This window comes from Xyrauchen texanus, chromosome 34 (assembly GCF_025860055.1).
Source record: "Xyrauchen texanus isolate HMW12.3.18 chromosome 34, RBS_HiC_50CHRs, whole genome shotgun sequence".
Lineage (NCBI taxonomy): Eukaryota > Metazoa > Chordata > Actinopteri > Cypriniformes > Catostomidae > Xyrauchen > Xyrauchen texanus.
In genome coordinates this window covers 17,821,965-17,848,351 of record NC_068309.1, presented here as the reverse complement: position 1 = coordinate 17,848,351, position 26,387 = coordinate 17,821,965, and the positions used below count along the sequence as shown (strand labels likewise).

Genomic DNA, 26,387 nt, shown 5'->3' with positions numbered 1-26,387 from the left:
GTAGCCAAGTACATATAAAATGTTTAATGAAATAAAAACCTAGATAAAGATAATGAATGGATGTTTTCCACAGCTTTACACTAAATAAACATAAGATTTTTTTTTTATTTAATTTATATTATAATAAATATAATTTATATGCACCAATACAGCAATAAAAAAAGCAATATTTACCTACATATATTTTTTGAAAAAAATTCTAAATGATGTTGTGCAAAAACTACAACTTAAAAGTGCTTTGCAGTGTCAATATTTATTTCACAGTTTACAATGTTCCTCATTACAAATCTGTGATACTGTGTTGTATTTTGTATAACAAATTTAAACAGGTTCAAATGTTTGAATTGCACAAATGGGCGAACATGCATTACCCCTTGAGTGTTTTGCCTTAGCTTTCTGAATAGGGCCCCCCAGACATCCGGGGCCCCACACAATTGTGTGATTTGCATTGTGGTTAACAATACTGCGTCAGTCTAGTGCAGTTGTATTCAATTAAAGTTTCATGAGGTCCGGTCTCAACATTTCAGCAAAAGTCCAGACAATTACTTAAAGTCCATGTTGTCAGTAGTCAGTATATCATATATATATAGCAATAGTACTTTGTAAAAGAAGATGAAAAATCAAAACAGTCAAAGCAGTATCTTCAAAACCAGACTAGGATTAGGACATTGGGGGAGACAAAGCCAAAGAAGTGGAGTCTGGGGATCTTTTACATTTCTGGGGGATGTTTACACAGAAAAACAATTGAAAAACTCTGCAGACGAACACAAAAAGCATTTGGTGTGAACAGTTTCCTTAGAGTATTGAATTGTATGCACTCGTAACTGATATGCACACATTATTACCAATGTTACATTTATTGTGCATTACTTATCCCTGCCCTAACCTACAGTGTGTAAATAATAGAATGTGTAGATTCACGCATGCTTACAGTATTTGGGTGTGAACATGAGCATGTGGCATTAATATGATTCATTCTAACATGCACCAACAGGTTTGCCTCATGGGTGAATAACTGTGTACATTTCCTCCTGCTGATCTTAAATTGATGTGTAGTACATATACAAGGGAAGGTGAAGAGCAGCAGCAGCTCATGGCAGTGTACACTGCTGATCAACTCTAAAAGAACAGCTCAGGGCATTTCCTACATAAAACCAGGCATTAGCACAAACAAGAATACCTCACTGCAAAAAGTTTGAGAAGGAAATCCCACAAGCTTTTAATTTTATTAAATCATTTAGCAATGGGTTTTTTTCTCAATGTCACTTACAAATAAGGAAAATAACATGCAATTAATCATACAGTAGCAATATTAGCAGTGCCACAATACCTAATTTTCAACAGTAAACCAGAGCAACCAGGGCTGAACTGGGAAGAGAAATCGGCCCGGGATTTTACATAGCAACTGACTCAAAAGATTTGGGGGTGTTTGCTGTCCTTTTCTGCATATCACGGTGGCTCATTTTAACTTATCGCGGCCCATTCGGTCCATTTCACGGCCGACCCACCGGCCCACTCAGGTCTTCCGATGGCCAGTCCACCCCTGATCGGCCCCAAAGTGCGTCGGCCCACAGGGAAAATGTCTGGTATGCCAGATTACGAGTCCAGCCCTGAGAGCAGTACAAAAACTAGAGCAGAAGTATAACTGTGCTACAAAGCGTTACGCCATATTTGGCTTTGTTAAGAATGAATTCATGTCACATACAAATTGATTGTTGCAAGACAATTAAAAAAGAACGAAATGCAACTCCACTGTCTCTTGAGGGAAGAGAGTTACAGTAGACAGGAACTTTATCTCAGTAGACACTGGGCTGGCTGCTGTGATAATATTCAGATTATGATAGTGGATTTAATGCAGACACATTGTTCCTGCACATTTATTTAATGTGCCACAGCTGAAGACTGAGCATTTTCACTGCTAGCTGAAAAGACATGGTGTCATAGTCAAGGACAGCTGTCTCAACTAAATAGACTTCTCTTAGTTCATGCAAGCACAATTCTCAGGAAGGAATAGCATAATAAACCATTTTAACATAAAAGCTCTGTTTCAAAGCTATTGAATTGCCTACTTAGACAGCATTAAAGGCATCATAAGCATGTGCCTGGTTCAGAAAGCTAGGCAGCATAAATACCTTCTTTTGGTCAAATTTTGAGGTAGCATTGCATGCATTCTATGTTGTAAAGGGAATCAAAGAACGCATTGCACTAAACCTGACCAAGGTTTAGTGCAATAAATAAAATAAAAATAAAAATAAAATCAAATAAATAAATAAAGGCAATAGAAATGCCAGTTTATATGTGGTTTATTCAATACTGATTCGAAATTCGAATTAAATCCATGTAAAATATTTGAAATAGAAAGCTAATAAAACAATAGTACTATTAGGGCTGCATGCTTATGTAAAAATAAATCTTAATTGTCAATTACTTCCCTTGACACATTAATCATGATTATTAATGTAGATTAATAGAAGTTATATTAAATACTTATTTCAGTCATGACAACTCTTGGAAAAATTTGGGGTGGAGGTGGGTTTCAGAGAAGAACTCTCGCAGCGCGCTGCAGTGTAACCTCCTTTTCTGCAAAATAAGCTATTTAAATGTTAGATAAAGATGAAGAGTCACAAGTTGATTGGCTACCCGATTACATGCCTAAGGATCAATCAGCTTATTGGCTTAATGTGTCACATAAGCGAGCCGATTGGTTAACAAGTAACAAGTTCAAGGAACCTATCAGTTTGCACCACCTAGAGTTACATGCCTGAACTTCACAAATTTATGCCATAGTCTCTATGTATATGTGTATGCTGTCTACACTGCACAATAAATACATTATTTACACTGTGTCTATGTCTAGTTGATTATAACAGGAGCTTTCTGGTTTTGTAGCATTGCTTGTTTGCAGTTTATCATTTATATTGCAGGCAAGCTGTACCACATGCAGAGGTGGGTAGTATCATGTTACATTTACATGCTCCTTTGTATATTAAATTATATATTAATACACTAAATCTTCAATATGTTTGTCGTTTTTAATATATAGTGTGTGTTATTATAAAGAGTTAACAAATTTAATCAAATAAAGAGTTTTATTTGAAACATTTTAAAATATGTTATTATGTTATTTTAATCAATTAATAATGTTTAAAAAAGTAATTTAATACATTCAGCATGAAAGAAAACATTGCAGGAGTGAAGGAAGCATTCAATTCCCAGCTCTTCCCCATGGTGGATTGTGGTTAATGAACCATTGAGATTAGAATGCATTGTGGGTAATAATGAGTGAACATAATTAGGGAATGAGTGGCTCACTCAGAGTTCAGACAATCCTACAAAATGACAGACACTACTATTTAGTGGACAGGGGGCAGGTTCAGGCACAGCAAGTGTTCCACAACTGGGGTTGTTGCCCTGCGCACTAGGCTGCATACTCTGCATTTAGAGAGCAGTGGTACTGCAGTTCAGAACTAATAATCTAAATTCTTTCGACACTGAAAACTGTTTCACTACACTGAAATAAGAATCCACGCAGGACTTTAAAAGCTATGAAATAGCTAAAGTAGGCATTAATAAGCATGATCTTGCTTTGGTTTATATTTCAGCATTATATATAATGTCCTTGTGGGACATTTTCATGATCCTGATCCCCAAACGGGTTGTGAGAAACTTGGGCATATATCTCGGTCGGGGTCTCCAGAACAAACTCCAGGCATGTCACAAACAGAGAACTTCCGCAGGTCCCGCAGGACAACTGAGAGATTCTATGAGGGAATGAGGCATGGTCTGGGAGGATTCAACCTCCCCATGGCTCTAAGGAACCTGATGATCAGGTTGTGCTTCCCGAGATACTTACCGTCAACTGCATTGTGGTGCACCGCTACAGTGGTCACGTCAACCTACAAGGTGGAGGGAAACAGCTGCCCCTCCAGTTTCTCCTGCAGGAAGGGAAGCACCGATGAGCTGTGTATCTCTGGTGGTCTTCACATCGGGAAGAACACCACTTAGTGAACAGACGCCACTTCAAGGCATACAGGAGCCCTAGCCTGAGTGATCGTGTCTACTACCATGGGTGGAATCTCACTTAGGTCTTCCGTATCCCGTCCAAGGGCCAGACATGGAGATTCCAGAGGTCTGGTCGTGGGTGCCAGATGCCTTACAGCGTCTCGGACGGTTCCACCAGTTGCCATTGTTTTGCGGGCAAAGGTGCACTGCAACCACCTTATCCACCTGGGGAATTGCTGAATAGCCCTAGCAGCCCCACAATCCAGGGTAGTGAGAGTGGAGGAGCTAAGAGTTCAGGTTCAGGCAGTAAAAGGTGCCTGCCATGACTTTGTGAGCTCCTCATGCAACTTCAGGATGAAAGGAACCAGTGCAGGAAGCAGACGTGAGCAGCGTTCCGGGCCCAGTAACCAATTATCAAGCCGATGGGGTGGCTTTTGCCTCTGACGAAGGAAAAATTACCGCAACATTGCCACTGTTACGTTCTCGCAGTGAGAACATGACCCGTCCACGAACACTGTCTCCGTGTGGGGAACACCCAAGCAAGTTAGACAGTGATCGTGGCCATGGGAATTGGAGCGATAACGACCACAACCAGGAATTACACACAGACAGAAAGGCATCTTTAAAAAGACACTCTCCGTGAGTGCCACTCTTTTAGAGGAAATGTACTCTTTTATTTGCAAAAATATGTACTCTTTTAGAAGAAGAATATACTCTGACTGCTGAAGTGCCCAGGGGCATTCTCTGCACTCCACCCATGCAAGAGGGGAGAAGCCGCTATAATGCGTCGTAAATCCAAAAGCTTTGCAAAGGTGAATAGATTGGTCGATGAAATCAGCTTGCTGAAACACAACCGCTTGGCTCCGAAGAGAAAATCAGAATGAGTGTTTGCGAGCCAGCTCATTTTAAACCTGTATGTCCGGGGTAGTGGCATGCAAATTCCACTCGCCAATTCCCATTGGCCTTTTCTCAGATATAAGAAGTGTTTGGGGCTCCCAAGGGCGACCCCTAGTGTCACTATGTTGACACAACATTGAGCGATTGACAGATAGGGAACTATGTATATTATTGTGCTAAATATATAACAAGTGTAAAATAATGTATATATCTGTACTTTTATTCTGTATACTAATTAGATTTATTTAAAAAAAAGAAAAATTTGTCAAACATAAAGTTAAACTTTTAGTTTATTTTTACCTCCTATGGCAAATAATTTTGAAGAAAATACTGGAGACACAGATTGAAAGATCTTTTGCTATGTATTTTCATCATGATTCACCTGCTTACTTGCTGGTGCTTTGAATCTAGCTTTGCAAAGAAACACTCCCTTTCGCAGCCTCTCTCTGCTCTATCTCTTTCTGTCTCAATCTACTTTATCATGTGTCTATAGGTGTGGTGCTATAAACAGTGGGAAAGACAAGACACAGACCTGGTGTTATTTAACAATATGCAGTTAAATTCCATGGTTACTTAACCATCCTATTGCATTCAGAATCTGCATACATCTTTTGCATTCACAGGTTCATGCTTATACATTTTGCATTCATGCTTATAAATCATTCATAACAAAATTATTTTAGTTTATTTGTTATGTTTGTTACATTTGTCATGTCTGTTTTGTACAGGAATGTGTGTGTCTCTGAGTGTGGCTATATGTGTATGTGTATGAGTGTGAGCATGTTTGTAAACAATGCACGTTTTAAACACATTTGGACCCCCTCAAGTGTCAAGCATCGGACCAACTTAGGACACCTCTTGCCCTCCCTCTGTTGCTCCTGATCCACTGCCTTGCAAAACAGCGACACTGCACAGCAGCCGAAGACGGTCGTCTAGAGCATGTTTGCATAAACCAAAAATAAAAAAAATGTAATCATGCAGTGTTGTTCTATTCATCATATACTGTATAAATTGCTTTGGTGCTGTGGATAAAAAGCATCTGCAAAATGAATGTATGCAAATTAAATGACTTTCTCCAGAGGGGCACCTCAGCCCAGGAGGAAAAAGGGGCAGTGGCTTGGGCCACTGTAGCCAACCCCTGTGCATGTCCCTGTAAGAACAGAAACCGTAGTAGTAGTCTTAAATGGAATGCTGTAATCAACAATTTTCACAATTAGCTAAACCCAAGAGCCGTAACTGCAATCTTGATTACTTTTTCAATTAACTATGCAGCCCTATGTATAATTTAACCAATATTTGTCTATTATGTCATGTCGATTGCTTAGCAACTTGCTAACATCACACTATATTGGTATCCATTGTGAGCCAAGTCCCCAGTGTGATTCATGTGAAGAGTTCTATTGTATTCTGTGCAGATCTGGGTGTTGGATAAGTTACTCTAAAAAAGAAATACATTACTAGCTAATAATTACATATTCTACAGTGTAATTAGATTACTGTACTAATTACTCTGTCTCAAAAGTAATTGCATTACTTGTTACTAATTACTTTCTAAAAGGAAACTTTATATGTAGACAGTAAACTGCAAGGCTACACTCATTCAAGTGTAGCAATAGTGATTTGTTTTTAGAGCAACCCAGCACCAGTCTCTCAGCAAGGACTTATGTCTAGCGATGGAAGTGCTGCACAATGTGGTCCTGGATACAAAAGGACTTCAATGAGTCACAACCTCTATAAATCTTTATCAGGACCAGACAGTGTGCCTGTGACCTCATTATGGACTGTAACGTGCATTATCGACACCATTTGGGCCCAGAATTTATCTTTCTCTGTACCACTGGACTAAGCTCATAAACACACACAAAGCCGGAGCTTTACAAAGACCAGGGAGTATAAGTCAGTCTTTAGTGGAACTCCACTGATCCAGAAAAGCACTATGTCAACCCCTAACTGTGTGACGACTATTCATGGGCCCAGTACAAAATGGTCTGGCCCTGCTGTTGCTTATTCTTATATCTGTGACTAATGATAAAAACCCATTTATCCAAATAGCATTTCTCTTTTAAAAACCGAGCGAGCTGTGCTAAAAATAAACATTGATTACATGGAACAGGGCGTGACTTCTACCAGTCTGAAAAGGCAACACTTTCTTTTGTGGAACACAAAAGGACATATTAGGCAGTATGTTAGTCTAAATCACCATTCATTTTCATAACTTTTTTGACCATAAAGTGAATGGTGACACATTCTACCATTTTTTGTGTTCCACGAAAGAAAGTCATACAGGTTTGAAATGCGTGTCTGTAAATGATGAAAGAATTTTTGCTTTTGGTGAACTATCCCTTTAAGTTATGCAATCAACGATTACTCGACACAGACCCAATGTGCTGACTAATGGCAGAAGTAGTCAACTAGTCGGTACAACCCCGAATCTCCACTTCCCCTTAACATGCAATGTTGTTTAACAACACACATTGGACAAAGAAGGAAAGGATCTCTTAAGAAACTGGATATGAAGACTAAAATGTGCATTCATAGAAAGATGCAATACCCGATGATCCTCTTGTCTTAACACCTGCACCTCAGCCTTAAGGCTGGCGAGAGGTGACTGACTCAACCTATTAGCATTCTGCTGCCTCTTCGGCCCTGACTAAATGGCCCCATCACCATGGAAACACTCAATACACCTCTAAAAGTAGCACTATACACCTCTAAAAGGAAGGCTCTTTGTACCTGCAATTGCACTGCATGCATGCACACCATAGTACAGACAAACACAGATTCACTTACGTCATTATAGATGTTCATCAGCTCTCTCTCTCTCTCTCTCTCTCTCTCTCTCTCTCTCTCTCTCACACACACACACACACACACATAACACTATCTTAATATAGAAAGCCAGTTTTCCTTGCCATATATTTTCTACCCCATTTTTTTTAAATGAGCTCTAACATGCATATCTAACAAGAAGCCACATCTTTGTGGCTAAGACTGCTGCTGAGTGCTGAGTTTGAATAATGGAGAGAAGCAAGAAGTAATCTTCATTTTGAAAAACAATTATTAACAAGAATAGATAATAATTTTTTTTTTGTTGTAATGTTTAAAATTATTATTTGTTCTACCATAACATGTAATGGAATAGTTCACCTTATTTTTAATTGTGTCATTATTTACTCATCCTCATGTTTTTTCAAACCCATATTACTTTTTATATTCCATGAATCACAAAAGGAGAAATTTTAAAGAATATACTGGTCATTCTTTTGCGTGCAATAACAATTATGCGGATGGGATCTTTCAAGGAGAACAAAAGCACTATATTCCAAGTCTTCCTAAGCCAGAAGTCATTGAAATCATTCAAAGTCATTGATATTGTTTGTCATTGAACATGAAAATGTGACCAGTACATTCTTTAAAAATTTTCAAAATAACATTTCATATGGTATCAAACAACATAAGAGGAAGACATTTTTATTTCAAATATATTTAAAGGCTGTAGTCAGTTGGTGGTTGGATGAAAAACTGAAATCATTATACAACACATCTTATTTGTATTGCTGTATTGTTTCTTGCTGTGATCTGAGGTCAACCCTTAGAACTGGAGAACGACTGTGAGACAGAAAGTAATCTGACAGGGTCATTTGTTGCACAGGTCGAGCCTTTTTGTAAAAATGTTTATGAGGAAGGCTTTGATTGACAGCTCTTTCTTAAGGGCAGAACATAACAGATTACTGACATAGAAAAAAGCCCCATTATGACATCACCATGTTCTGAGTAACCAGAGTGATCATGTGTATTCAAGCAGAGGGGTACGCCCTCTCAGAATTTTGAGCCAAATAGTTTTGAATGCAACTTTTGTTTTGATAGAGATGGTGAAATCATAAAAAAGGTTAAACTTTTAGATCACCCAATCAACAAATAGAATATCAAATTGATACAATACAGCCAACATGTTATTTTATGAAAGAAAATGTGACTAATTCATTTATGCAATAAAAATTTATGATGTATGCCAATAACCAGTAATACACTTCCCATGTCTCGTTCAAAACTCAACGTTTTCCTACTTCCATGGTACACAAAAGTTATTTTACAATTTAAATCATGGTTAGGTTTAGGTTTTGGTAAAGGGTTACACTTAAGAAAAATCATAAGAACATTGTTGGTTGGTTCATTTATTTTTCTCTATGGAAGTTTTCCTTAAAGTTCACACTGCCAAGCTGTTATTGAAACAAACTAAAAAAACACCAACTTTTTGCCCAGATTTTGTTCTTAATGCCGTCACACCCATTCATTCAAAGGAAGTATGCAGAGGCCTTAACCCTTTACTCTAGAAATAAAATTAGACAGAACTTGGCAAGTAGTACTTGCAAAATGCACTTTTTAAATTCATTAGATTAGATCTTTTCTCATTTCATTTCAAGCAGGGAGCAAAAACCTCATGTTAAACAAATCAACTACTTACTAAACACACTAACAAATCTCAGTAGAGAATTATAACAACTTAAAAATGATCAAACATAAACTGTGATTATTTGACTTGTTTTGTATGATCATTTTGTATGCTTCATTAGCCAAGAGAGAGATTTATTCCACAGAATGATTTACAGCACAGAGGGTTATTCTCGATATTAAACATATCCAGATAAAGCCAGTTGTGTGATCGGTCATGGCACCCTTGCATGCATTCCTTAGAGCAGAAAATACATTAGCATGTCTGTGTATTCGGCTGCAGCTCATTCACCCTGCTGTCGAGCCCTGCCGTGTAATTGGAAAGCACCCATCTCTACACAGCCTGGCGCCCTGCTTACAACCCATATAATTGAAAGTGGCTGTGCGTCGTAAGTCCAGCATGGCTGTGGAACGCAGGCCTCTCACAGCAGCTGTTCGTTTGTCTACACTGTGATGACAAAGCACTGTAGACCTGGAACGCGTGGAGGCCATTGCTCTTCCTTTTGATATGTTGACTCATAAACTCAGCAGTCTAGAGTCATATATATATTTCTACAGTATGTACACGAATTACACATTTATGCACAAAGATAGTGGGTCCTCATCACACAGTACATATTAAACAGATCACAGAAACCAAGCTGACAATGTAACGTTGTAATCAAATAAAGGAACCTAATGATTAACGAGTTGTAATAAAAAAAACCAAGGATGGCTGCACAGAGACCAGGGGCTCAAATCTCAGACCTCACAGTCCACATTTACTGCAATGCCACTATTTAGTGGTTTGATTTAGTGAGTGAAGGGCACTTGGGATCACTTGGGAATTCTCATCGTTCATTCACCTTGTTGTGACCTAAAACGAAAGACAGTGGCTGCTTATCAATGCAGTGCAATGACTTGGGAGAGCAATTTGTGGGATCTTCAAAAGAACAAATTAATTCATATCCCTCAATGACCAAGCACACTGAACGCACGGAATTGATTCAAAACGCTTAAGCGTTCCATGGCAGAATGTGCAAGTTACATCATAAATAAAAGAGATGGTGCTTTATATAAAGGATGATGGATGATGCCATTAGATGATAATATTTAGGATTGTCTATGCTGCATTAAAATGAACTACAGAGATGATTACCATGCAGAAGAGACACCTGGATGCCTTGTGTAAGGATGATACAGCAAAATCTCTCCAAACTTCTCCCCTGATATCTTATTGGACCAACTCTGAGCTTAGTTACAAAAGCTCTACTCTCATAAGGTTTATTTTTATTAATACAGTGAGTTGCAAAACATAATAAGTCAGGGTGATTAGTAACCAAATTGCAAGAAAGAGGTCAGAGGTATTGCGTTGACTAGCCTCATTATTACTACATGGTTTGTATTTACTGTATTCATTTGTTGATACGTTTAGCCCAAGCATAAAGTAAATGATAAATGGGGAGTTAAATTAGATCAATATAAAATGCAATATTTAAAAACTATATTATAAATTATTTGGACAAGCTGCATTTTCAGTGTCATGGTTTTATCGTGGCTGTAAGTCTGTTGCTCTGCAACTCGAAACGAATGATCTGATTTTGGCTTTGTTTGGAACTATTTACATTATTTGAGCCAAAAGGGACAACATAATTAGCCATTATGTGTCTAAAATCTAAGATACTCAATATTAACTTCTTGCACTTCTGTATAAAAGCAATATTATCGTACTCTCGCAATCAAGCAGTTGTACTGAATAAATAGCAGAACATCTGTGATGACCTGTGGCCTGCTGATATTCAGTACAGCACTCTTGCTCATGTGTTTTTGCTTAAATATACTAAATAAATATAATTATGATTAAATATACAGATCAAATAGCCCTATTTGGCAGTTTAGGCAATTTCAGTCTACATTGTTATTTCTAAAGTGCTTTATAGATAAACTTGAATTTGTATATATTCTGTTGAGATTATGAGTAACAGTGTGCAACACTGAATCCAATGCTTTTATACAAGATTGAAATCTAAAGAAATCATGTGCACTTCAGGAAGGGCAATGTTAAATGACTCATACATATGGAGCAGACAAGAGCAGCAACTTCTGTTCATTCAGATCTGTTCACACTATTCAAACACTTTGATTGCCCTCGCTATCTCTCTTACTCAGTCTCTTCAATTAAAAGCGCCATATTATGTGATGACCTATTTGTACATTCCCCTTTTAAATTACTGTTTCATTGCAGCTTCCACTCTAATTTTAGTGAAGAGAGAAAAATAGAAATGCTGCTGCCAAGAAAAAAAAAAAAGAGAGAGAGAGAGAGAGAGAGAGAGAGAGAGAGAGAGAGAGAGAGAGAGAGAGGAAAAAGATCGGGGCAGTACACAAGAGATGCTTTTAGTATTACTATGCTCCAAGCTGACTAATTAATGGTAAGCAGCAGAGTTCACACAACACCTTCCCCTACCCCTTTATGAGTGTCAGGAGAAAGGGTTGTTATGTAAACAATTCAACAAGGTAGGAGAAAGAAAGGCTTAAAAATGGGGGTGGGGGGGGGGGTACTTTTACCTGACAGAAAACACTTTTAACAGTTTAATGTGTGATTGCATAAAAATGTACTCATAATAATTAGTGTTAAAGTGGCTAAAAGATTGGCGCAAAGTGGAGAGCACAGCAGTGGTGTAGCAAGAGCCATATGAACGTTTACACTGTATGCTGACTTTTTTCCCAGGGCTGTTTGCGTATAACGACTTCTAAGGATCGATATTTGCATATACCCTCAGTATACCCACTTGTTTTGCTGCCTGAGAAGTCCATAATATACTGTTGTATTAGTTTCACTTTAACTGTATTGGATGTTGTTACGTGAAACTGGAGATTCTTTGTTGTAATTGGTGCATTATCATTTCAGTTCTGGGGAATTCATTCCCCGCCCCTAACAGTTAAGAATTTAGTGTTACATTCTCTCACTAACATGTATTCATTCATAAAATGTGTAATTTTAACACTGTTAGTGGGGGTTTTATTGTGTCCATTGATTTATTGCACACCTTGTTATGTCATGATATTATGACCTTTCATTGAAGATATAATGTATGTTAGGAAATTACATCACACACACACTGGAGGTGTACATCACCCATTCAACCAAATTACTTTGAGTTATTTGAAGTTTATAGCTCTATAGTTTTATTTATGTGTTCCTTTATTTTGTGGTGTTAGTCATATGTGGTCAAGCATAACATGTCCACCCTGTTATGGGAAGATATATGGGAAATTAATAGAATTGAAAATTAAATTTCAATATACAGTATTTATGTTACCAGAAATAAATTCATAAAATATTATTTTACAAACATGTTTCCTAGATACCAGTCACAGACAATGTAGTGACTGATTTATCCACTGAATGTCCATCCTGTTATTGTCCACCCTGATGCTGCCCATTTAAATTTTTTAGTAATTAAGCTTGACCAGTATGACTAATACAATCTTTAATATGTCCCTCTAATGATGAAACGTGAAGAAACTTGTACAAGTATGTTTTATTTTTCAAAAATTTCAAAGCCGGAATGTCACCGAATTGTAGAATGACCCAATTACGATACAGTGTTGTAGTTCCGCCGCTCTCTATACGTAAAGTAAAATCTATAGTAACAAAAATCTGGAGGTAATTGCATTTGCATAGTCAGTGATGAGCACGAATAGAAGGTTGCATTTTCCATCTAATATAAAAATTTTACTCCATTGATGGTTAGGTCTGTTTCACATTTTATGTGTTTGCGAGGGTTGTGTGATGGGTCTCATAGGTGCCTTTAAGGGTGCAGCACTGGGCACGTGACTTGAAGACACGGTTTGTGTAAAACAGCCCTAAAAAAAGTGCAGCACTGATCCTGGGGTCATCCATCTGTTTTATTGTGGCTATTAAATCGGGCATGCAAACAACCTCAGAATCAAAATGGTCCACACTGGTTCCTTTGTTTGTGGGAATTCAAGAGTGGGAAACATTTCCCGTTCCTCTTAATAGCTCTCATTTATAAAGTTGAAGGGGGAAGTACCAGAACTAAAGGGTCAAATAAAGGGCAATGGAAAGGGTCAAATAAATTTTTTCTCTTAACTGTATTACAGCCTGTGCAGATGAAAACAACTAGCTTTTGGCACCCCTCTGTGGACATTCCACCAGCAAAATTGAACTCACACATGCCCATATGCCTAACAACACTTACGCTTTGACCACTGGGGCCAGTGTTTTGTATTTTTGGCAAGCACATTCCGGTTTCAGCTAAAGAAAAGTAAACTTACTGCTTCTGATTTAACTTTGAGATCAGTCTGCTCTGGGACCCCAAACATAAAAACAGTAAAGCCACACCATGTCCACACATACATTTTCATTTGAAAATGCTTATCATCCACACAAAAAGGGCATTTGAAAACACTTTCCAAAACCGCATACTTAGGAAAGTTAGGAAGTTACAAAACTGAAATGGATTAGTCTGGATATGGCCTTAATCTCAATAGAACATGATATGTTAGGTTTTTGAAATGAGAAGTCAACAGAACTCCCTGTTGGTGTTATTATTTGTTATTCAACAGAGCCAAGACCAAAGAAAATATAAAAATTCTAGCATACATAACACGGATTTCCAAATATTACCTGAAATAATAAACCTGTCTGGTCTTGTACACTGTGCCATTTCTCACTACCAGGCACTTATTCACTTTTTCTCCTGTGTCAGCTCTTTGTCATTACCTATCCTTCCATCCACAGCTTTTTAAGCTGCTGTCTACACCTCTCCATCATTCTCTGACTTGCTCATACACAGAGGTAGGTGACTGATATAAAGATGGAGGCATGTAGTGCTGATACAGTCTGTGGTTGGGGTTACTGGCCATGACCTATCAAACATCATGGTGGTGACATACAGCAAGTGACAAATATAACAACAAATAAATCTTACTTCAAAGCAAAAATGCCTTCAGATATTTGTTTTTGCTATTTGACGAGCAAAGTTTACTTGTGTTGACATATTTCCTACTGAAACTAGACATTTCGGTGGGAAATATAAAAAACGAATTTATTTTCTTTTAAATAGCCATAGGCTTTTTGCTGTTTGCCAATTGGTTGCAAGGGGAGGGGCGCATTCCAGAGAGCATTTGATTGGACAAAAATCTGTGCAGTGCAACATGTAAATCTGCTAAAGGGTAAAAGGAGTACATAGCATATAGATTGCTTCAAAGATAATAATGAAATGGACTAAAAGAAATGGATTTAAAGTAACAAAAGACTTGGTAAACATGCCTTCCTGTATCTCATTAGCTGCTTTTTCAAAACATTTGATCCTCAACATTAGAAATAATCACATTAACACTGTGGACCCAATCTTATTATTTCTCAGTTGCTGATTCTTTTAGACACAGGGCAAACCAAAATAACTGAGGATCAGGGGATCATATTACCATTCTCACCCTCCGAAGAATAGCATTAAAAGGAACTGAAATAAGCCAGGATAGACCATATTTTTAAGAATATGGAATCAAATTATTTTTAAGAAATAATTTGTTCAACATCATTCAGTGTTTGTAAATACAACCATAATTGGAGAAATATTATTTATTGTACTGATGAAAATCAAGAGACCTCATTAAACATGATTTCACAAGTCTAAACACATAGATAGACTCATTGTACATGCATCTCTCAACATCTATATCTCCCCAACACACAAGCACATGCAAGGGGACCTTGTGTCTGTTTTCCCCTGTAGTGACAATCTGATCGACTGGCAAAAATGATGAAAGGAGGCTGACAAAGCATTGGACCTGCCAGAGGAGAGCTGACGGGCAGCCTCTGTCCCCAGCAACAACCCCTCCTGCCTGCCTGTTGTCCTTGTGCACAGTTCTAAGGTGATCCATCATTCCTGCCCCGCCATGTTTCTGAAGCACGGCTTGAAGGACAGGAAAAGATGCCTTAGGTAAGAATCCCATAGGGAGAGAAAGGGTCTTTGAACGTGGTACAGAGGGTTTCGAAACTATCGGCTCATCCCGGCCTCGGCGGAGACAGCTGCTCACTGGAGTGAACACTTTGAGGCAGGTACAAATGCTTTAATCTGTGGAGATACTTGGTGCTACATAAAGATAGATGCAGCAGAGCCCACTGAAAAGAATTAATAGAAAATATTTAGCCTCTGCAAACACGTTCGTTAAAGGATTTCTCTAGAATGCTTTGGGGGGCAGACAAGCATTTTTTTAATCAAGGGGAAGTACTGAATTTTTATTTTAAAAAATAGTTTTTTCAAAGACTGCTCTGGGAGGTCAGAACAGCAAGTATAAATGCGAGGACATAACGTCCAATTAATTTGTGTGTATCTGTATGTGTATCTTTGTATTTGTGTCTGTATCTGTGTGCACTCTAAAAGAGTGTTTCCCAACCAGGGATTCAACACAAGTTAAGCTTAGTCAACAGCATAATTTTGATTACCACAGAAAATAAATGTAACTTGCTCCCGATTATATATCCTGGCCTTATGTCATCATGGCAAAAAAGTTGTAATATTAGATAGAGCTTTACACAGATAAGGTTACTACAGCTGATTTTACTACACTAAATCATGTTAACATGAATCATTTTTACTTCTTTTGGTTTTATTTATGGACTTGACTCATTGATTTCCATTGTAAGTGCCCTACTATAACCACGATTTTTTCTTCTTTTTTTCATAAACGAGGGACAAATTGAACTTTTTTTTGTTTTGTTTTTTGTTTGTTTGTGTAAATCAACATCACACCACAAATGCTGTCCAGTGAGCTTAACTTATATTAAACCCAGAACATTCCTTTAAAATGTCTTCAAATAAATATATAGGTCAAAATGGTTCGACTGACACAAAACGTTAGGAACCCCTGCTGTAAAAGATTGCTTTCTCCACGTTCCCAATTTTGGAGATTCTCATGCGTTCTCTGCCCTGTCTGGCGATATTATTCTCCAGTTAGAGGAAACCCTGCACCACTGCACAGCCTTCCTTCCTATCCAACCTTCCCAATAGCCAAAACAGCCGCCTCCATTACTTCACTATTTACAGATCCTCACTGGAACTCCTGATAGATAACAGAGCCCACTGAAGCTGGGGGATAAAACCTAACCCAAAAATACTTTGCAGGATCCTCAGAGGGCCAGCCACCTGAGATTCTTAATAAGGAGGTGAGTCCCAAACACTTAAAGAGTGTTCAGAGCCCTGCCTCCGGGGAGGAGAGAAAACGACTCAGTAGAGTGCAAAAATAACTTGCACACAAAACCATTTACTAAAACATTTAAACACAAACAAATACACATTTACTCCAGACAAACAAAAAATAAATACATAAGACACATTCAAACAGATATTCCATCCAAACAACAGTAGGCTATAGACAAATTGACAAAGTTTGGTTTTATTACCCTATATACATACACTTTCCTTATTTTCTTTTATACTGTATGACTTTCTTCCTTGAAACACAAAAGGAGAAATGTTGAACATTTCCGGGTTGTTCTTTTGCATGCGATTACAAAGTATGGGAACAAGGATGCAAAAGCACCATTAAACTAGCTTTAAAGAGGTACCTATGACTTGTGAACTACAGTATATTCCAAGTCTTCTGAAGTCATACAATAGCTTTTGGTGAGTCACAATTCACAAAAAATCTTGAGAACAGCTGTGACCTGATCATAACAGGATTTCAGAAAACTCCTATTCACACCAAGACAGAATTTTCAGTAAGGATGTTTGTTTCAAACAAACCTTTGAATAAGAACAATGGCCAGTTAGTTTGGACTAAGCTCGTAGTAAAATATCACATAAAAAGTGTAGACAACCGAATTGCCGAAGCAAAATACATTTTTATTGATAACACACAAAACATTTCTGTAACAGTGTTCTTTATAACCATGCACATGAAACTCTGAATTCAGTACAAATATGCAATAATAAAAAAAAGAAAAGTATTTTAAATATATTAAAAAGACTATTATAAAATTTTATAAGACTAATATTTTTTATGTAATGCAACATCACTCATCGCTCTTTACACTTGCTAGGTTGAATGTAAAGATTTTCAGTGAATAATGCCATAAATTTGTATTTGTTCATCACACAACGCTATTTGGGTACTTCAGAAGACTTGGAATATAGCGCATGAGTCATATGGAATACTTGTATGGTTCTATAGCATGCTTTTTAAAGCTTAAAGGCTAGTACAATCTTGAAATGTTCTGTCTGTGTTCCACAGATGAGAAAAAATCATACATGTTTGAAATGCCATAAGAGGAAAATGATAGCATAATTTTATTTTTGAGTGAACTATCCTTTTAAATTATTGACGAATCATCAATACAGATATAAATCTGTTAATAACAGGAGAATTGGAGCTACAAGTAGGAAGCGCAGCTCTCTAGCAAACATCTTAAGATCACTCAAGACTATTCACCCGCTCTTCACTCTCACTGCAGATGGCTGCAGAAAGCCAGTAATGATTCAGGAAATACAGCGAGACTTATGCAAATATAAGACCTATGCATTAATGAACAAGTTGATGGAAAGACAGACAAAGATAGTTACCATGCTGAAAAACTGCAAAACTCTGTTCATGAGACAGAGGTGAGAGAGGGTGGAACAGTGATACGCGATGGATTCTGTTCACACAGAGAGATCCAATCTGCAGAAACAGTCCCCATTAGCCCCTGGCTATTTACGTCAATGCTTGGCAAGTGCTTTTTTTCTGTTTTGCTTTTTGGGTAGCCAAACCCCATGGAATGGAAACCCTTCTGAGAGCTTGATGAGCAACACAGGGACAGTATGGCTTTTAACGCACATATGGACACAGCCCTGTCTGTTTGGCACATAATCATCTCAGTTGACAGACCAAACAAAGCAAAGAGACTCTTCCAGTGGTCACAGAAGCCTGATTGAAAGGTTCATACATTTTAAAACCAGATGGAGCTGAAGAATGGCACTGCTGAAGAAATTATTTTTCACACTGCTTCAATAAAATATTTCAGCTCCTCCCATAACTCCCTCTAACAGTCTGTTCAGAGCATTGTGTCTCTGAGATGTGTTATTAAATGAACTAAAATAAATTAAAGGGTACTGGCTTGTGCACAGTACTTTAGCACCCAAATTGCAAAGGTTAATGGAATACTAATTGAGATTCATCTAGATTCAGTCTAGCAGCACACTAATACTCCAGTTTCACAACTATTTGATTCAACAACATACTTTCTGATGCTAAAATGCGAATAGCACACAGCTGCCAAAGTTTAGATTACAGTGGTTCAAAAGGTATACTGCTATATAAATGCACTCTGTGAGAAGTGGTAACCTGCATTTGTTACCTTAAGGAGCTATTTCTACCTTTCTATATTCAGGTTATTTCAGGCACATTTTTAGGTGTGGTGGGCATTAAGTACCTTTAAAAATGCTACACTTCATCTGAAAGTATTTAAAAAAAACACATCTAGTTCTAATTCTAATTATTATGCATGCGGTTTTTATGACCTCATATTAACTAATAGTCTGCATGGCATTTTTGCATTTTTAAAAAATAATTTGGTATATCACAGGAATGTTTAAAATTTAAAAAGTTAAGGCAGAAAGATAAAAACTCATGCACATGTTAATAGTCATCTTCTCATTTGGCGTTTATAAAGAGGTCAGCATTCAGGATTTGAACCAAAACACAAATGCCCCGTCATCCAGTTGCAGAGCTTATAGTATAGAGCAATATTTACTCATGTGCTGTGAGTAAATAGGTTGAGCGTAGCTCACTGTAGAGGGGCATATGCCCATGTGGAGATTCTATAATGCACACTGATATGTCAGTAGGACACAAACTTGTCTCAGCAATTACTGAATTACACAAAAAGAAGCTTGTACCACCACTGTGCTGCTGAGTCGACATATGCACCGCCGAGAATTTGAAAGCATGCCCAACAAAGAGAATTCCCCTTGGCCTGCTGTCCTAGAGGTCAAATAAATAAGACTTGTCTCGCATAGCCAGATCTTTGACTAAACAACAAGGTCTGGTCCAAAATGCACCTTATTCTGTCCGAGAACAGGAAGAGACCACCTGAGTGACATGTAAAGTGACCAACCACAGTTTGTTTTGTATCATCGTATCAACCAATTGTCAGTCAATCAGATTAAAGCTTGCCAGACTGGCAATTGCTTTCCATTTTTTTGTGCAATGTGCATCAGGCGGTCAGCTAACAGACTGTGGGCACACTGTCTGAAGCTGAGACTACATAAATCAATATTATGCTAAAAATTTTCCTTACCATCCCGAACCCACCCAACTCATCCCCACTGGTAACAATGGCTCCCCAGTGAGGAATTAAAGCCCTCGTGTGCAGCAAACTGCAAACAGAGCTGCATACAGCCACAGGGGAATGAATGAATGAATGAATGAATGAATGAATGAATGAATGAATGTTACATTTATATAGCGCTTGTTCTGACAATACACTCAAAGCGCTTTACACAGTGAACAGGGGACTCTCCTCAACCACCACCAGTGTTCAGCATTCACTTGGATGATGCGATGGCAGCCATAGTGCGCCAGTACACTCACCACACACCACAATTTGGCCAGGACACCGGGGTTGAACCCCTAATATTTACGAGAAGTGCCCTGGGATTTTTATTGACCACAGAGAGTCAGGACCTCGGTTTAACATCTCATCCGAAGGATGGGAAGGAAAGAGACAGGCTGAGACACTGAGTATGTGGCACACCACATTAGATTGCCTGTTAGTGACAACTACACAAGCAGACAGCAAGGGCTTCCATTCCTCAGCTGTGATTTACACTGCGCTCAAAATGGCGAGTGATGGACTGGGCAATTAATCTGTTTAACTGAAGCTGATTGTTCATACACAGTAACGGCATAGGAACTTATCAGGCTGGCTTGAATTACCACAACAGCACTGTTCACATTTAATCTGATGAGAAGGTTAAATGGACTATATACATTTCTGACAAATACGTTCTTATAATTCAAAGTGGACATATCTATCATCAGGGACAGGTCTTTGAGTGTGGAGAACACAGCATGTTATGACACTGGATAAGGGGTATATGAGGGTATGTGGTGGTGTGATGAAAAAATGTCATGCTAATGACACTGAAAATGTAGAGCTTTAAAATGATTCAAGCCTAGGTGTAGCTTTACGTAATGTTAACTAAAACATTAAGGGCAAATGATGATGCTGTTTTTGACAGAAGTAGAAATATCAACCCATTTTTTCACTCCCTAGGTATTAATACGGACATTTGTGCAAGAGTCCATGTGCATCAACATAAAGATGCCAAAAGCTTCCTCTAGCTTATGTTTAGTCTCCTAAGGGAGGTGCCACTGTCAATCTTGAGACATTATCTCATGTGTTTTACATGCAATTTGATAATATATTAGTGTAGTTATATTAGATTTTTCTATCATATGTTTTTAGATACCCTAACCCAACTCGATTCCTGAACCTAACCAATTATCAACAATATAAAACATGTAACAGACAGGTAAATGTAGTCACAATAATTTTATTTATGTTACATTATTATTTAGATATTCTGATACGCAATCCCACCCCTATGAGTAAACCTAACGAGCAGATTAAAATACAGTTACTATAACTTTTTTAATTTTAAAACAAGTGTGAGATTTGTTATGGTGGATGCCATGGTACAGTGATCATTGAATAAAGACATAAATTTGAGTTCTAAACACAAAGTGATCGGAAGACTTGTAAAACACCAAAACAGATCACTTCAGTAGAACAATGGATTAAACATTAACCTCATGCGAACCCGCATCCACATGTGTGGACAATGTATTTTGGCTTCGCTATACGCAACGCATAATTTCAACCAACTGATCTCAGCTTGGGAGACTCTGTGCTGTCAGAAAGTGTTACATTTTCGACATACCAAACAACTTGGTGTCGGTCACAGTGGAGTTTGTATTTGGAAGAAACAGCAAAAAAACGACATATGGTCCGAAAACTAATTAAGTTTTTTTACATTGAAACCTGTTTGAGACAAATATTAAAGTTTCTAGATTCGTCCGAGGTGCAATTCTTTTAATTTGAGCAATTTATCACGAAACAGCACGCTCTTAAACACAATGACCTCATACGTGGACTTTATGCTAATTTTCATTTAACATATCCAATATTCACTGAGGATTATCACATTGAGAATCAATGAATGTATCCAAAAGCTGGAAAATTTAGCTTTCAGAGGCTTTATATGGAGTTAGGATGAAAATAAGTTGCATTTCGAACTGTTCTGAGACCATTGCTGACAGACAGTACACTGGAGGTTAAGCCATTCACTAAATAGGGATAAGTGCATTCAATACAAACTTCTAATCAAAAGTTTAGTTTCAGGCTGCAGATGATGTTTGCAGCATTCAACATGGTTTGCAGACATGGGACAATGATAATCAGTACATAGATTCAGAATTTATAATGTTTAATTTTATTTTGTACATTGTTTGCAGTGATTGGATGATGCTGGCCATTACTTTGAATCAGAATTATTTCTCATGTAAAGTCTGTAACGTCTCAAAAACATGAATAACCAACACTCCTGGAAATATTTTCTTTTTTCTTTTTTATGTTTCTCATGGAATTTCAAGGAAATTGTACGTAGTCACGCTCGGGTCTCAGGAGATAACCACTGTGAACTACTGTTAAGTTTAAAGTAACTGAAAATCGGCCCCAACATATCATGTCATGATGACAAATTGGACTCCAACATATAATTTCCCGTTGATAATTCCGATGCCCTAAACATCAGTCTAATGATGACAAAGGTTTTTTTTTTAAAGCATAAGGTGCTTTTTCCAGCTGCGTATTTACACACAGGGCTCTTCTTTTGGAGCCTTGTGGTCAGTGCAAAAGCTTCAACATGAGAGACGCAGGTTTGAGTCCAGCTTCGGTCATGTTACCATTATTTCCCCCTTCTACCTCCACTTGATTTCAATCCCTCTTTACTACAGCATCTATCATTAAATGGTAAAATATAGTATTTTTATAGGAACTTTCCTGTCATATATCCTGTAACATTTTTCCAGATTTCCACAGTGCCTGTCAGTATAGTACAGATGCCTACAAAGAACAGTCTGCACTTTTACTGTCTGCTTTCCCCTGACCCTATGGTAGAGCAACTGAGCATAATCGGAAGTGACAAAATTTTTTGGGAATGTATGGTGTACCGTAAGTGACATCATTACAGCTGCTAGAATATGGACCCTGCTTCCCTAGATGGCCCCCGGCACGGTGCATCTCGCTGGGTTGAGCACACAACCAACGCCCACCACTACATTCTGGCCCAAAGGCCTAAACTTGCACCACACATGAGTAATGCCAGAAATGGTTCATAAACAAACTATGGCAGACCCTGCCTGCATTACAGCAAAATCTGAATACAAATACACAAACACTGTTTATGCAATGCGAGCACATATGCCATCAGAGTGCATATTAATGCATTCAAATATTTCCACACATGAACACACAGTGAAAGTGCCTGGCTCAGGGCATTGGGGGAGGGGAATATTCACACATATATATACCATACATTGTGTCACTCTGTGCACTACATGCACTTAGCCTGTATTTGTGCCAGTGGAGAGCCGGAGGACAGATCTCACAAAGAGACACCAGTGCTGGCTGGATGGGGGCCAGGCAGACCCTGTCACACTCCATGGGGCCACTCTTTACTACTTCTGCTCAGTTCATTACAGGTACAACTCTCATCAGCTGGGATAGTTCACCCAAGAATGAAAATGTTGACCCACTTCACATTAGATGCATTAACTACTATGTACTTAAAGGGATATTTCACCAAAAAAATGTAATTCTCTCATCATTTACTCACCCTCATGCCATCCCAGATGTGAATGACTTTCTTTCTTCAGCAGAACACAACCAAAGATTTTTAGAAGAATATATCAGCTATGTAGGTTTATATAATGCAAGTGGATGCTTATAAGCATTTTATAGCTCCAAAAAGCACAGACAATCATAGTAAAAGGAATACATACAACTTCAGTGGTTAAATGAATGTCTTCTAAAGCAAAACGATTGCTTTGGGTGAGAAACTGGCCAATATTTATGTCCTTTTCACTATATTTGTTTACTTCTGGTTGCTCTCCAATGCACCTCCATGATGGGACTCAATCCACATTGACTCTCACGTGATATAGGCGTGTTGGCATGTTCACGCAATAACTGACATGATACAAAAGGATGTGCAGCACAATATGTTTACAAGAGAATGCTGTTCTCAAACTTCATTGGTTTTGCTTTCATTTGAACATGCCAACATGCTTACAGAGTGATCTGAGAGGCTGTGTGAACTGAGACCCCTTGTGGATGCATCGGAGAGCAACCGGAAGTAAACAATAATAGTGAAAAGGACTTAAATATTGGTCCGTTTCTCACTCAAAGCAATCATTTTGCTTTAGAAGACATTCATCCACAGGAGTCATATAGATTACTTTTACTATGATTGTCTGTGCTTTTTGAAAAGTCAAAGTGCAGATCACATCCCCTTGCATTGTACAGACCTACAGAGCTGTGATATTCTTCTAAAAATCTTTTTTTGTGTTTTGCTGAAAAAAGAAAGTCACACACACACACAACAGAAAATGTCTTATTTATTTACTCTCATGTTGCACCAAACCAATTTGGCTTTTATTTATTTAATAGGACACAAAAGGAGATGCTAGGCAGAATGACAGCCTCAGTCACTATCCACTTTCATTGTGTAGAAAAAATATGCAATATAATACTTGCAATGAACTACCACTTTAAATTGACACATACACACTCGTCACACTTGCGCCTTTTCTCCACCATCACACACACTTATCGTCAATGCGTTTAATGTGTTATTTCCTCTTACAATGCCATATTCCAAGACAGTGTAGTGCCTCACCCAAGTGGAAGCTTGGTTATATCGAGACCACTCGAGTCAGACAGTTTAAACCATCTGAATGAAACAAAAGATAAGTTGAACGCTTTTGCAATTGGAGGCTCAGTGCTTTATGCTGGTGTGATACATTTGAATGATAGTGGGATTTTTTTTTTTTTTTTTAAATATGCAGTGACAGTGAATGGTGACTAATATTTTTGCTAACATTTCTTTTTGCATGCCACGGAAGTAAAAGTCCTAAGGGTTTGGAACAACATGTGGGTAGGTAAATGATGATAGAATTTTCATGTTTTGGTTGAACTACCCCTTTAAATTGATTCCTATTCATATAGCATCTAAAGAGGACTTGGGTATCTCAAAGAGAGCTTGTTCCAAACCAACCCCAAGAGCAATATCCCCTACCTTCCTCTCAGTCCTATCTTTTACTGACTAATTAAACAGCATTCATATAAATGACAGTATGCAGCTCCAAGCTGAACTCACAGGCATTGGTCACGGCAAAGCTGTTGGCTGTCTCAATGTTGTCCACGTGGGGAACCAGGTTAAAGGGGGCCTCGGATGCGTTAGGACTTGTGTTGTGAAGAAAAATGGCCAACCGAAAGGCAGTGTACTCCTGATCTGTGTTCCTGATGAACAGCCCACCTGCAGGAAAGATTGAGAGATACAGGAAAAGACAGGGAGAAAGAAGAGAGAAGAAAATAGAGAGAAAGAGATAGAAAATGAAGGAGAGAAAGAAAGAGGGAAAAATGAACACATTGCACCATATACACCAAATAGGAAAACAGTTATTTGATTAAGGAGAATTTGAGATGTATGGTCATAAACGCATAAACTGAACAACACACTGAGTAATATTGAAATTCAAGAATTATGTCAGAGATGTATGAGTGCAGTTCACTCCACTGAGGTTTCACAAGCGAATAACCTCATTATGCACATACATGACATTTCTCTGGCATTCTTTTCTAAGGCATTTCATTTCTCAGACTGCAAGTCATCCCATAAACTTTACGTATTTTCTGTCAAATAATAAAAGCTTTTAGCACCAGAAATGTCACAGTGACTGACTCAGCGCTTGATGCAGTATTGGAATAAATTAAGGCACTTTCCATTGATGAGGCAGAGTGCAAAAGGGTGAATTGATATTAAAGTTGCTTTGTGATTATAAGCCCATATGGTTTTGATTTAGCAAAGCGTTCAATTATCCACGAATAAACTTTCACTGTGTTTGTGTCCTACACTGAATCTTCCATCTAAGAACAACATTCCGTTCAAGCACTGCAGTGGTGCCGTAACCAAGGACATTGATCTGGGATGACAGCTAAAAAATAAAAATAAAAAAGTAACCACATAACAAACTATCCTTGCAAAAAAAAGAAAAAAAAAAAAAAAAGACATAATTTGATTCCATAAAAACTTGCGTCCATTATTTGAGCACTGACATTTCGTAGTTGACCGCTATGCAGGCAGTTATATTTTGTCATTCATTTGACACTGAGGGAAAAACATTTAAGGCACCTCACTGAAGCTTTGTGTCCTTTTGAAGCGTCGCCGTACTTACCGATTTGAACGCTGCTCGGAAAAGCACCCATAGTGAGACCCCAAACGCACGAGAACAGCAGTAAAAGCTGATTACAAGAAATCCTCATTTTGTTAGTTAAAAATTGTGAGAGACATTGATGATGACGTCAGTCGGGTAAAGGACAGAAAGGAAAAACGATGTTAGAAATCCATTCTTGCCGGTGATTTTTTCCCCCTGCAGTGGCACGAACCCTGGTGCAACTCTGTCCGGAGGTAGACGGTCCACAAGCAAGATGGGGGGAGCGCGCGACAGTGGAGTGGGCAGTGTCTACTACACACACATACACACTCGTCACACATGCGCCTTTTCTCCACCATCACACACACTCATTGTCAATGCGTTTTTTGTGTTATTTCCTCTTGCAATGCCATATTCCAAGACAGTGTGGTGCCTCACCCAAGTGGAAGCTTGGTTATATCGAGACCACTCTTTCATTTGGACTGTCCCAATGAAACAAAAGATAAGTTGAAAGCTTTTGCAATTGGAGGATCAATGCTTTATGCAGGTGT

General features: G+C 38.2%; 1 protein-coding gene across 6 annotated transcripts in view; it reads right to left on the bottom strand.

The window, feature by feature from the left end:
* The window catches only part of gria4b (glutamate receptor, ionotropic, AMPA 4b), a 164,186-nt gene extending 138,093 nt beyond the window's left edge, over positions 1-26,093 (bottom strand). For all 6 annotated transcript variants that reach the window (XM_052104069.1, XM_052104072.1, XM_052104071.1 and 3 more), the window contains exons 1-2: positions 25,858-26,093; positions 24,780-24,938 (exon numbers count right to left, since the gene is read on the bottom strand). In XM_052104069.1, the coding sequence (XP_051960029.1) occupies positions 24,780-24,938; positions 25,858-25,945 (247 nt within the window). In that variant the 5' untranslated portion in view covers positions 25,946-26,093. The remainder of the gene's footprint in view (positions 1-24,779; positions 24,939-25,857) is intronic.
* Between the last annotated feature and the right edge of the window lie 294 nt (positions 26,094-26,387).